The following is a 14,276-nucleotide window of genomic DNA, read 5'->3' on the forward strand; positions in this document are numbered from 1 at the left end:
TTGTTCCCCATGAGAAAAAGTGGATGTCTCCAGATTGTGGTTAAAGGCGAAGGGAATGTGGTGAGTTTATAATGCTTCATCAAATGGTCTCAGTCAAGAGAAAACCATATAATACCGTAGGAGCAGAGTATACTGAGGCTGGTTTATACTTTCTAGTGCAAATAATTCAGGGAGATCCCAAAAATAAAACTATCTTCCAAATCCACCCATGTTTTGACACCCAATGAAACATGCAATGAGATAAAATGGCTTAACTGAACCGCATGATAATAGCAAGCAAACGCAGGCAGTGCAAACTCTCCTGAGTGTCTTTTGCTACACAAGAGCGACTGGTCTGGGGATTTTTTCCATTTCAGATCAAGATAGTACCCAACGACTGAATAGTCACCAAAAATGAGCCTGGGACTGACACTGGTATTGTCAGGGTATCACATTCAGCTTAATAACTTTAAGCCTACAAAACCATGAAATGTATAGGGGATTCCAAATGGCTAACTCCAATTTTATTGAGCTCAGTAGAGGGAGAAAAATTGCTTGAAAATGTTGGGTGCATTCTTTAGTAATTTGGACTCCAAAATAGCGAAGTCAGAGGGATCGTCATTGAAATTCAAAGTTAACTACCGCTGCTTAGAAGCTTTCAGTGGCTTCTCCTAACAGACGGCTACTAACAACAGGGCAGCCAGTACCCAATACTCACCAGGTCAGTGGCTAAGCTGCTATCAGCATATCAGGCAACATTCTCTATATGCACCACAGACAAACAAACAAGCTACAGACCAGGCTTATTGCACATTTATCCCAGGACATTTCCAACCAGCAATGATGGAGGAAACAACTATTTAAAGGATATTTCCCCCTAAACATCTCCTATATACTGGACTGTGAACTGGGTATTTCAAATAATTGATTCAATGCTATAAACCAGCTACTGTATACTATTGGAGTTGTGCCCTATTGCAGCTAATATCACATGGAAATACATGTTTTTATGTTCATAAATGAATACTTAATTTTATTTAATTAGAGAAGTCTATTGTAGTGTTTCAACCAGGCAGATTAACTAAAATTTAGGGAATCATAATGAAATATTTTTTTTAGATTTTTTTTACTAGTATATGCTGATTTAATACTGCAATCAATTCTTCTCTCTTTTTTCTAATTAGATTTTGAACTGTTAATTTTGTATGCAGGAACGCTCCAGTAAGAGTCGAAAATCTAAAACAGGTTAGGTATGGATAGATCCAATAAAATGTCATCAGCGAAAAATGAGATCTGATATTGGGCTGACCTGACATGAATCCCCTCCACATCTGGATATGATGTATCTGGGATATAATGTATATTTAATAATAACATCCCTAATATCTGCCTTATAAGCTTCCCACGCAATGGGAAGAGGTACATCAGCATTTACAGCTCAAAATGTTCTTAAATAGAGGTTGAGAGAGAATCCCTAAAATGTGGAACTTCCAAAGGGTTTCATTAAGGCATAGAGAGTATAATATGCAGGGGAAACAAAAGCTGGGTCAGGATTGGACCAGCGAGAACTAACGATAAGGAGAAAGACTGCACAGACAATGAAGACTGCACAGCGCACCCTGGCCCTGATTCAGAGCCGGACGCTCTGACAGAGTGCTCGCTCTGAATCAGGGCCAGTCTTTTTTTATTTTAGAACGGCCTCCTTGCCGCTCGCATAGCTGTGGGTGACCACCCACAGCTATAGCGAGCGGCCAGGAAGATGATCGCGATGTTCAAGACCATCGCGACCATCGGGCTTGCAAAAAGACCCTTGTGGTAGGGTCTCGTTGCCGCAAGCCCCAGAGAGATTTCGGTTCTAAAAGAGCCGGTATCTCTCCACTGACATCACTTGTGATGTCAGTGGGGCCGGCCCCAAACGGTAGGCGTTCTCATGGGAACGCCTCCGTTTGGGCAGCCACCCCCCCAGCCCGCCCAACAAAGGGGGAGTGCTGTCACTCAACATTGACAGCACGCCCCCTTTGGTGCGAGACCCGGTGCGACGGGTTGCCCGTCGCTATCCGGGTCTCGCGCATGCGCACGACGGAGCCGGCTCTGGGCCACTGCGCTCTGGGCCACCATCGACTCGGTTGCGAGCGCTCAGCGCTTGCGACCGGGTCTGAATCAGACCCCGTCGCTGTCCCTGTGATGTTTACACATCAGGGCATAGCAGGGATAGCTCTTTGCATGGATGTCCCTCTCTTCTATAATTATTCTGATGAATAGGGAATCCCCAGAACCGCTCACCTATGGTCCAATGCGTATTACACACACCATAGGAAGCAGCACTCTGAGGAATAACACCCCTTTTCACACTTACCTATCACCTTTATCCTTTCCACTATTGTGTCCTATTATTCATACATATCCCTGCTATAGGCATTCTCATTGCGCGGGACGCAGGAGAGCGAGTCTGTACTGAACTGTTTCATCAGATTCGCCCTCTGGGTGCCTTGTCCAAAAGCAGATGCCTGTGTCCTATTACTTCTATCCCCATGTATAGGGAGGAATTCGCTCACACGGTGTCCTATGCTTATGCAAAACACCCCGCAGCAGCCATTTCTCCCGTACACAAGTGGAGAGACTTTTTCTCTATACTAGCCTGTTTCTTATCACACCCTGATCTAATACTACTAGTGATCATATCATTAACCTTGCAATGTTGGACACCACTGAAAGTTTGTCCACATTATGCACATGACTAATAATAAGTTTGATACCTGATCTGTTACAAGTATAATTTCTTAATTGTTTCAGGAGATCACCTGTGATAAGTGTGGTACATTACTAACAATCCTCATTTTTGCGATTTAAAGTTTATACATTTTCTTTCTGCTCGCACGTCTTTTTAGGGACAACCATTTTTCATTAATATTTGCATTTGTATCCCCATGTGATTTTGCTCTAAACTTGATAAGAATCTATTTAGATAGCCAACTGACAATAAACCTGTATACCAGGGAGTTGATTAGTTAGCCGCCGATGATTACATTGAAAGGTAGGCATTCATTGACCATAAAACCCCTCGTTGTACATTATTATTTTTCACCATTTATTTGACCATAATGTCTTAATTAGTATGTCTGACCCATTATTCCTGGGAACCTATAGATTGGATATAAACTGTTTTTCCAACCTCAGATCAGTCACCTCATCACTGGACCCATCATCATCATATGTTATGTCTGTTCGTTCAATGTTTTACGTATATAGATGTTTTTCTAATATTACAAATCTCTATAGGTTTTTTTATCAACATATAATTAAAAGTTAAGTCTTAATACTTGAAGTAGGTTGAGTGCCCCACAAAAGAGAGTACCTTTTCTTTCCCATACGAATATAACTCTCAAGGGTGCACCTCCATAGAGAGACCTCTCTAGATTTCCCCACACACAAGATATATCTTGGAACATACCTACTACACATCTGACTGTGTCAGTAGTCCCACCAGTGCTTAGGACATTCTCTTCCCCCTTCCCCCTTCCCCCATATACTCTGAAATACCAGAGTATATGGGGGAGCTCAGTGGTGGTCAGAGCAGTAAAAGTAAACATCTAGCCATCTTGACTAGCAAGCCACGGCCTTTCTGCAATCTGTATATGAATGTTTCATTGTTACCTACAGATCAACATATTCCTAGAGTGCTTTATCACTATGCCCTCTGCACACCTCTCTAACCTTGAAAAATTATACTCTCCTCTATTCAACATGTCCACAGTGTTTATGTAACAACTTGCTTAATATTACCATTAAAAGTATGTAGATGGTTTAGAACCTGCTACAAACCTGCTGCAATCCTGACCAAATAAAACAATTGCGTCTGTCTGACGCGTTTTCCAAAGCACTGCACAGATCCCTAAGATCTGTGTAGGCTTTTATTTTTAAAATGCAAGATACTAATTACTGTACACCAAATCCCCCATATTCCCATTTATTACTTACAAAATCCTATAGAATTGTCCTCTTTTCCTTTCGATGTAGGTATCCAATGGTACATGGTAAAATAAGAAAATATTTCAACTTCTCCCTAAGGGAGACTAATTTGACTGACAGGTCACTCCCAGTGACTCTCATAGGAATTCATGGGGATAAATGTTGCACGTCAATTGGGCGCTTACCATTTCTAACAGAGAGTCTGCAAGTTACCTCTGGAAGGTAAAGCCTAGGTTGTATATTTACCGGGTTGTGTATGAAATCCCGGCTGTCAGGATGCTGCTGGTCAGAATAACAGCGGCATCCCGGCAGCCAGAATCCTGACACCAATAGGGAATAAAGGTAAGTGTTTTCCTAACCCCTACCCTAACCCCTAGCCCTCCTTAATTGGTGCCTAACGCTGACCTACCCCCTAGTGCCTAGGCCAGACCTCCCCCTCCCTGCACCCTAATCCTAACCCTACCTCCGTGGTGCCTAACCCTAACCCTCCCGCTAATGCCTAACCATAACCCTGCACCCTAACCCTAACCTCCCCCTATCACCAATACTTACATTCGGGATGGTGGTGGTCAGGATACTGGTCCCGGATACCTCCCAACAAGACCCCCTCAAGGAGCAACACAATGCTCTGGTCCTGGACTTCCCTAGTAATTTATGATTGGTGGCAGCTCCAGAGGTGGGGCTGCAGTACAGTACAAAATTCAAATAGGGGAGTCACACCAACTGCCAGTGAGTCCCAGCCAGTGATGTTTGGCAGTGTGTGAAATGACACTTAGTGTGGCTCCCCTATTTGAATGTTGAACTGCGCTGCAGCTCCGCCTCTTACCAGGGACGTCCAGGACCAGAGCATTGTGTCCGTCCTGGAGAGGGTCATGTTGGGATGTATGGTGCCGGGATCCCGACGCCGGAATGCCGACTACATCCCATATTTACTAAAGTGAGAACTTTTAGAAGTAGAGATGTTGCCCATAGCCACCAATCAGATTCTACTTAACATTTAGCTAGCACCTTTTGGAAGATAATAGCTAGAATCTGATTGGTTGCTATGAGCAACATCTTTACTTTGAAAAACTGTCATTTTAGTAAATAAATAAACCCTAGTTCTGGTCAGTGAAGAATTAAGAGACCCCTTGTTCTTTGTCACTCTGATGTTTTTACACTATACCCTAGGCTTAAGTGCCAAGGGCTGGTTATTACTTGGGAGGTACCCTGTTTTTTTTTTTTAATGTAGCAAATATAAACAGTGCAGTGTTTTAAAACCACAGTGGGTTCGCGGTGGGTCTACATTAATTTTTCAGCTTGGTTGAGGTGAGATAGGAGTTATGAAACTGATGGGGATTGATGGGGGGTTCTTTTTAGAAAGCTAAACTGAATGTTTTATTTTGGGCTTAGAACCTGATGTCAGTTTACAGTGGGTCCCACTTATTTAAAAAAACTCACCTGTTGCGCTTTGTTGAAGTTCTTCTAGGAAATATATGTTCACTTATATTTATGCTGTCTAAATGACCTTGTATTGGGCGTATTGATCTGCACCATGGATTCTTGTTGCACTTCTTTTATCCATTTAAACATGTGAAGATCTGTAGTGAATCACCGACCACCCTGACAAGCTAATCGATGCACTCTGCAACCACCGCAGTACCATGCTGAAAATTGTGTCCAATGCTCTTAAGTCACTTCTAAAAGGTGAGTGTATATCCAATTATTATAAGAAATAAGATATTTACATTTTTACCCTATATCAATGTTTCTTTCTTTCACATATCTTTGAGAGAAATATCGTTACTTTTTTTGATCACGAATAGATCACAGACAGCTCCAGAAACCAACCTTCGTTATTATCACAGGGTTTCCCCCAATATTTTTTCACAATATATTTTTAATAAGTCTCAGCAGATCACATTTCCAATACAAGTATTGAAAATGTGATCTGCTTACTAAAAATATGTGAATTGAGGGTATTGGAGTAATTTTTCATGAAAACTACTCCAATTGCCCTTTAATAAATGTATGTGATACTAAAATAATGTGAAAAGGGAGTAAAAACACACATTTTTCACATTATTTTAGTAAAAATGAAGTTAATAAATATGCCCCCACGTGACTTGGGTAATTGTATACATTGTATACACATTCATTTCCATCCAGTTATTTGTTTTTTGCATGTAGAGGGAGGCACATTTTCTAGCTATAGCCGTCGCATACTACATTTGCACTTAAAGGCAATTGCATCCAACTGTAAATGAGATCATATGTAACAAAAAATTCAGCATTTTATTTATAAAAATAAATCCATTTTATTAACCCTTGTGTAATGATAGAAAGATGTGTTCTCTTATATACCTAAATGTATCTATTATATTTTTTATTAAATAGTATTATGCTTAATTTCCTGCTCTTATCACATTGCACTGAGGGCCTGATTCAGACCCGCTCACGAGAGCCATGCGCTCGCAAGCGGGTCGATGGTGGCCCAGTGCGCATGTGCATGACAGAGCCGGCTCCGTCGTGCGCATGCGCGAGAAACGGATAGCGACGGGCAAGCCGTCGCTCCAGGTCTCACACCAAAGGGGGCGTGCTGTCGATGTTGAGTGACAGCACGCCCCCTTTGGTGGGCTGGACGGGGGGGTGGCTGCCCAGACGGAGGCGTTCCAATGGGAACACCTACCGTCTGGGGCCAGCCCCACTGACAGCACAAGTGATGTCAGTGAGAGTGCTTTCGGCTCTGTTAGAGCCGAAAGCACTCTAGGGCTTGTGGCAACGAGACCCTACCACAAGGGTCTCGTCGCAGACCCGATGGTCGCGATGGTCTTGACCATCGCAACCATCTTCCTGGCCACTCGCTATAGCTATGGGTGGTCACCCACAGCTATGGAAGTGGCCAGGAGGCCGCTCTAAAAAAACAGAAGACCGGCCCTGATTCAGAGCGAGCGCTCTGTCAGAGCGTCCGGCTCTGAATCAGGCCCTGAATGCCTTGTGTTTTGCTTCTTCAGAATTTTCCTACATTTGGCACTACAGATTTTTGTAGGAATAATGAGAAGCAAGAAGGAGGAAGGAGAATGAGACTATTAAAGTTCTCAGACTACAAAGTTTGACATTCCTTATACTGTGTTCTACCTTGGAACCTACATTGTAATCTTCACCTAATAGCCAAATGTCCCAACCTTTTGCAGAACTCTTGGGGCACAAAATGGTACTATAGGGTCTATTTATCATCACTTCGTTTCTACAAAAGTAAGTGAAAATTTAAATTTTCACCTACTTTTGTTAAAAATAAGTATCAGGGCCATTCATTAATAGTGTAATGCTGGGTACGCACTGGCTGATATATTGGCTGATCAATTGATCGGCCAATATATCTGCTGCCCGTCAGCCAGTGTGTACAGATGGTATGTCTGTGAACAACGTCCTTCACAGACATATCTCAATTGCTGTGCTGCACAGCAGATGGACAGATATGTCTGCAGACCACCGTACACATGCAGCGGCAGCCGCAGGTAGGGGGGCAGACACACTCCTGACCCGCCCCCTGGCCGCCAGGGCCCGTGGCTGCCAGATAGATGATGGTTGTTCAGTGTGTATGAATGATCATCATCTACAGATATATCTGCAGATCACTCGATGTGTACTCACCTTAACGCAAGAGATATCACTGATACCTCCTGGTCACATTTCTCCCCCATTAATTTCCACAGTCCCCATACTTTAGCATGGGGACGTGGAAATTGTGTCATTCATTAAGTTCCAAAAATGTATTTTTATTGGAACTTGTGAGTGTTAATGTATGCCATTCTGAGATGGCATGCATGCCCACGATAGTCTGCACAAGCTGCCATTTATATGGAAGCTTGTGCAGGAAAGGGACCTTTTCAGATCCCTCTCATGGTTCCAGCACTCTTTCCCCTTCTCTCCTCCTAAAAAGCAGAGTAGCAGGGTACCAGGGGGAGGTCCGCAGCTACATGGGGGAAAGCCAGGATGGGGAGCTGTCCGCGAATGTAGGATCACACCCGTTAGTACTTAGCAGATGTAATAAAGTGGGGAGCGGGATTTGGGAGCAATGGTCCGGGTGCCCTGAGAGTGCAGTATGGAACTATAATAATGGAGTGGGGTTGGAGACGTGGCAGGGGTCGGGAGCCAATGGCTCCAGCATCAAGTGGCCTGAGAGTGCAGTAAGGAGCTGAGGTAATGGAGCGGGCAATGGGGGTCGGGGAGGAGGGGGATCCTTGCACTGAGAGTGCAGTACGGAGCGTAGGTGATGGAGTGAGGAGCAGGCAGCGGCGGGGTGGGGGGGATGTGAAAGGGAGCAGAGGGAGAGGATGGCAGAGACACAGACAGCCCCATACAGCTCTGTAGAAACAGGTACAGATTTTCACACTTCTGAAAAGCTCTCTGCAAATTGATTCTTAGGAAGATGATAATGATGAATGGCCCCTTTTTTAATTAAATATGGTGGTGAGTTTAAAACTAAATGATCACTTCTGATAATTTTATCATATGAATACACCTCCAAGTGAGGAGTAATTGGTAAACAATTTTATGAACTTCTGGTTCAGGTCATTGGCTTAAAGTCTTTGAAAAATTAGCAGTAGTACAAAAAAGAAAAGATATTCACCCCTCAGGTAATTCATAACTTAAAATATAGTGTATCTTGTGGACCTTTGTTCAGCTTTGTGCACTTTGGGTCTGATTCAGAGATGGACGGTATTGCACAGCTGCACAGAAGCGGCTGTACAATACCATTCAACTAAAGACAAATGAAGCAGGAGGAAGAAATTGACACCACCTGCATTGCATTTAAAATCTGAGTACAGTGTCTGTAGACGTTGCCTTTGGTCTCCATCACAACCATCGGGACCATCATTCGCGATGGTTGTAGAGTGAGAGCTGGAGGAGTGCTGGTTTGGGCTCAGCACTCTTCAATAATGGAGGTGGCACACCCATGTTTTGAGAGCGGTCCATGTGTCCATCCCCGCTTTGCCCACCAAGTGCCGCAGAATGTCCATCATGCTACAGCTAAGTGGGGACTGCGGGCGAGTTTGCAGGACCGGTTCTGCACACGTGCAGAATGTGTCTTGCGCATGCACAGTGCCCCCCGCCATCCGAGATGTACGATAACCATCGGGTTAATGTACATCTCTGAATAAGGACCTCTATCCTACAGCATAGATTGAGGTTTTCAAAGCATGGAGGCTTTTTTACTTGACCTCATTGGCAGGCAAACAGGAAATAGTTTTCTCTTCTTCTGAGTAACTCAGATATTTTTATGCAGTATACTACATTTATATTTTAAAGAATACTAAATACAAATCATAAATAATCGTATTAACATTCTACAATCACAAAAAAAAGTATTCCTCTATTGTGTTTTGCTGATAAACTCCTTTAGATAAGCACTGTTTTTGTGTGTAACAGAGAAGTAGTATAAAGATGATTGAACATGATGTTAAATCCTTGTGCTTATACCACAAGATGGCTACCACTTTGTATTCAGTTGCCACTTCTACATTCTTTATATTACAGCTATTTAACCTATATATTTAGGGTGGTTTTGTTCTATTATGGGCTTGTACTCTTCCCATTGGCCAAAAGATAACTTACAACTGATAAAGCCAGCACAATTTCAGGTTGGGTATGAGATTGATACTTACCTTCGGGATGTTGGCGGTCGGTATACTGGAGCAGTCAGGATCCCAGCACCAGTAATTAGACCGTTAGCATCCTGTAAGCTGGGATGCTGACTACATCCCTATAATTTCAGATCAAGACCAGAATAAAGAGCAGTAGTGACTAACTCAGTGGTATCTGATAATTATACAACTTATATACTCATCTCTTGGTTGAATAATCAATTGTCCTTATTACCTTCACTTCCATTTTCTGTGGAGATTTCTAAAGACCCAGAGTCTTGTATGGATCCTTCAGAAGTGACCTATAGGAAAAACGAGACTCTGTTACCAATCACTGTGTCCTACCAGGCTGACTCATTCATGGTCACTTAGGGCCTTATTCTGAGGGGCATATGTAGTAAAGTAGAAGTTTTTAGAAGTGGAGATGTTGCCCATAGCAACCAATCAGATTCTAGCTATTAACTTCTAGAAGGTGCTAGATAAATGTTAAGAAGAATCTGATTGGTTGCTGAAGGCAACATCTCCTCTTGTAAAAATCCACACTTTAGTAAATATACCACTGAGTCGGACGTCCGTGTGTGCATCTTTTACTGGTATTACTTATGTGACTATGCAAATATCACTACAAGTTCTTCCCTGATGGGTATGTGGTCAATATCCCAGCACATGGGATGCCAACGCTTAGAATACTGGCACCGTAATCCCGACACCTATCAGAATCCTGGTACTGGCATCCCGAAGGTAAGAAGCAAGGTCAGGAGGAGGGTTAGGAACTAAGGGGGGAGGGTTATGTTTAGGGTGCAGGGCAGGGGAGGTTTAGGCACAAGGGGGAGGCTTAGCTTTAGGTACTAGGAAAGGGATGGTTAGGGTTAGGGGTAGGGAGAGGAGGAGGGTTAGCATGCATCCGAACAGGTGTCGGTATCATAACTCTGTTATGATACCGACACCCGAGCACCGGCATCCCGTACCCAACTCCCCTGATGAACAGTATATCCATGTATTTTAGTGAGCAAGGACTAAGACCCAACTTTGAGCATCTTCAGATACTGTAATACTGTTTGTCGTATCTTTAGATGCATCACTGGTCTCACCATCAAAACTTCCACCAGTCCTGTGGCAGTTGCAGATTACCCATCTGAATATGGCCTCCTATGTGAACGAATCTGCATCTCTGAACACAAACTCTATCACTGACAGGCCCTCAACACTCCCATAACATGCCCATAAAAAGGACAATCTCCATAAACTTAGTCATCTCCCTGTCACCACCCAGGATTACCCAATACACTTTCAAAAGATCTTTGAGACCGTGCATCTCTAGTGCACCTGAATTACAACTCTGTGTGTACAGAGGGCCTGATTCAGAGCCGGACGCTATGTCAGAGCGCTCGCCATGAATCTGCCTTCCCTCTCTTTTTTTAGAACGGCCTCCTGGCCGCTCGCATAGCTGTGGGTGACCACCCACAGCTATAGCGAGCGGCCAAAAAGATGGTCGCGATGGTCAAGACCATCGCAACCATCGGGCTTGCGACGAGACCCTTGTGATAGGGTCTCATCTGCCGCAAGCCCTAGAGTGCTTTTGACTCTATCAGAGCCAAATGCACTCCCACTGGCATCACTTGTGATGTCAGTGGGGCCGGCCCCAGATGGTAGTCTGGGCAGCAACGCCCCCGGCACGCCCACCAAAGGGGGCGTGCTGTCACTCAACATCGACAGCACGCCCCCTTTGTAGCGAGACCCATAGTGACGGCTTGCCCGTCGCTATGCGGGTCTCGCGTATTGCGCACGACGGAGCCGGCTCCCTCGTGCACATGCGCACTTGGCCAACATCGACCGCTTGCGAGCGCTCAGCGCTCGCGAGCGGTTCTGAATCAGGCCTAGAATCTGGACACATATGCAGTGTGACTTAGATGCATGCACTAAAGAAAAAAAACGTTCCTCTGCATCCAACAGGGCCGCTGCATCCGACTCAGAATCAGGTCCTTCAAGCTAAAACCAACTCCTCAAGACTGATCTCCAAACTATAGATCTTAATTATTTTGCACAAAAATGTTAACTCCTTAGCATTGTTATGCCCTTCTTTACTGCAGATGAAACCATATTTGTAGATTTTCAGGATGATGGTGGTGCTTAGCAATAACTAGTGAATGCTAGTAGGCAGTATTAGGCATAAAGGGTATTAGACGCTATAGATTGGTCCATATGGATAAGTGGCACATTAGCGCATGCAGGGAGTTCCCAGAAACCCTTTCCTGACCAACCCAATTTTTTTTTCAGATGGAGACAGCCGTGTCTCCATCTCTGCACCATCCGAGGGCCACCCATGATGTGAGCTGCCCAGCTGATTCCTGTTCAGCTGTTAGCGCTTCCGTGTCAGGTGGCTTTCATACCACCTGACACGGAGGCATTGACAGCAGCCGGGCAGCGTGCTGCGATCACAGCACTCCCAGAGGGAGCTAAAAAGAGGGAGGATCATGGCCATCCAGCTGCAGCCCGGCACAGAGGGTGTTTCTAAGAATGCCACGTTTATGTATGCTGTGTGTGTGTTTGTTAGTATGCTGCGTGTGTAAGCTGTGTGTGTCTCATTATATATATATATATATATATATATACACAGTATGTGTGTGTATGTGTATATGTGTGTGTGAATATATATATATATATATATATATATATATATATATAAAATCAAGATTTTTTTCAAAGTCCTGAGTGCCGCGTCTTTCTATGTGTGTTTTACTGCTTTAAGGTGAAGTATTCTTATATGAGTGCTGGACTTTGCTTTTGTTTTGTCCTCACTAGGGAACATGTTAGGAGAAAGAGAAAAGAAAAAGACTAAAAGCCCCATAAATGCATATGTTGTTAATGCAGTTCAAATGACATATAGAAATATATAAACATTTAAACTAAAATACACGTTTAGACACGTTTAAATGGGACTTTTAGTCTTTTTCTTTTTTCATTTCTCTTTCTCCTAAAATGTTCCCTAGTGAGGACTCTGGTGAGTTTGGACCTCTTTATTCTCCGTACTTATTATTTCTTTCCTCCCCCACAGTGAGCGTTTCTTGCGCCGTCAGGCTTCCCTGGTTGCCATAATCACTGGGAGACCGTCGGCGCCACTATGTCATCACTGATGGCCGGGCGGTGATCTGGATGTTCTCCTCCTCCACACCTTTCGCGGACTCTTTCACTTAGTCTTATTTACACTTTTGTACACCTTGACAAAGGAGCGGTGTGACCCCGAAACATTGGCTACTATCCACATAATTTGAAATATAATCATTCTTTGCTTTATCAAAACCCGGGGTGCTGCTGTATTTTTTCATCTATCCACGCATATATCATAGGGCACCCGGGTAAGGAGTGGTAATGGCATAGACGAGTGCTGGATTATCTCAGTGTGTGTGTGTATGTATGTATGTATATATATATATATATATATATATATATATATATACACATACATACATACATACATACATACATACATACATACATACATACATATATATATATATATATATATATATATATATATATATATATATATATATATATACACATACACAGGTTGAGTCTCCCATATCCAAAATGCTTGGGACCAGGGGTTTTTTGGATATCGGAATACTCCATATTTTGGAATATTTGCATAAAATAATGAAATATCTTGGGAATGGGACCCAAATCTAAACACAGAGTGCATTTATGTTTTATATACACCTTATACACATAGCCTGAAGGTAATTTTATACTATATTTTAAATAATTTGTGCTTTAAACTAAGTTTGTGTACATTGAACCATCAGAAATCAAAGGTTTCACTTTCTTAGTCATGCTAAAAATATTCCATATTTCGGAATATTCCGTATTTCGGAATATTTGGATATGGGAGACTCAACCTGTGGTGTGTGTGTATGTATATATGTATATATGTGTATATATATATATATATATATATATATATATATATATATATTAGGGGTGAGCGGGTTCGGATTTCTGAAATCCGAACCCCCCCGATCAGAGTCCGATCCGAGTTAGGCTCGACTTTTCCCGCCTGACTCGGATTCTGAAATCGAGGCAAAATGTCATCATCCCGCCTTCCGAGTCTCGGGGGTTTTGGATCCTATATTAGGTACCCGCGTCGGCGCCATTTTCTCACTCGGCTGTGGACAGTGAAGAGGGAGGGTGGGAGTTAGGGCTGGCTGGGCTGTGTAGTGTAGTGTAGTGTAGTGCAGAGTAGTGTTGTGCTGTGCTGTGCTGCGCTGTGCTGCTGTTGTCCATAGGGGCTGTGTCCACTACTTCAAAGTCCATAGGGGCTGGCTGTGTTGTGCTGTGCTGCTGTTGTTAATAGGGGCTGTGTCCACTACTTCAAAGTCCATAGGGGCTGGCTGGACTGTGTTGTGCAGTCAGTTGTCCATAGGGGCTGTGTCCACTCCAAAGTCCTGTGCAGTGTCCCAGTCCTAAAGGGGTGCTGTAGTGTTGTCCAGGGGGTGCTCTGTTCGTCAGGGGTGCTCCCCACAAGTGCTAAAAAAAATATTTTTTGTGTGTTTGTGAATTGTGTGTGCAGTAGCCGCACGTGCATCAACAAAGTAGTGCCAAGCGTGCGCCTGTGTCATAAGTAAAGGGCCGGCTGGCTTGACCGTTAAAGGGTGCTGTAACCCCCAAAGTACACTCCAAACCAAATAAAAAACTATTTTC

The 14,276-nt window shown here is 43.5% G+C and overlaps 1 protein-coding gene across 1 annotated transcript in view; it reads right to left on the bottom strand.

The window, feature by feature from the left end:
- LOC148518853 (alpha-2-macroglobulin-like) overlaps window positions 1-14,276 on the bottom strand; it is a 229,079-nt gene that overhangs the window by 117,233 nt on the left and 97,570 nt on the right. The window contains exon 13 of the mRNA XM_088476974.1: window positions 9,811-9,877. Coding sequence (XP_088333100.1) covers window positions 9,811-9,877 — 67 coding nt within the window. The remainder of the gene's footprint in view (window positions 1-9,810; window positions 9,878-14,276) is intronic.

Source organism: Taudactylus pleione, unplaced genomic scaffold (assembly GCF_031769625.1).
Source record: "Taudactylus pleione unplaced genomic scaffold, aTauple2 ptg000198l, whole genome shotgun sequence".
Taxonomy (NCBI): Eukaryota; Metazoa; Chordata; class Amphibia; order Anura; family Myobatrachidae; genus Taudactylus; species Taudactylus pleione.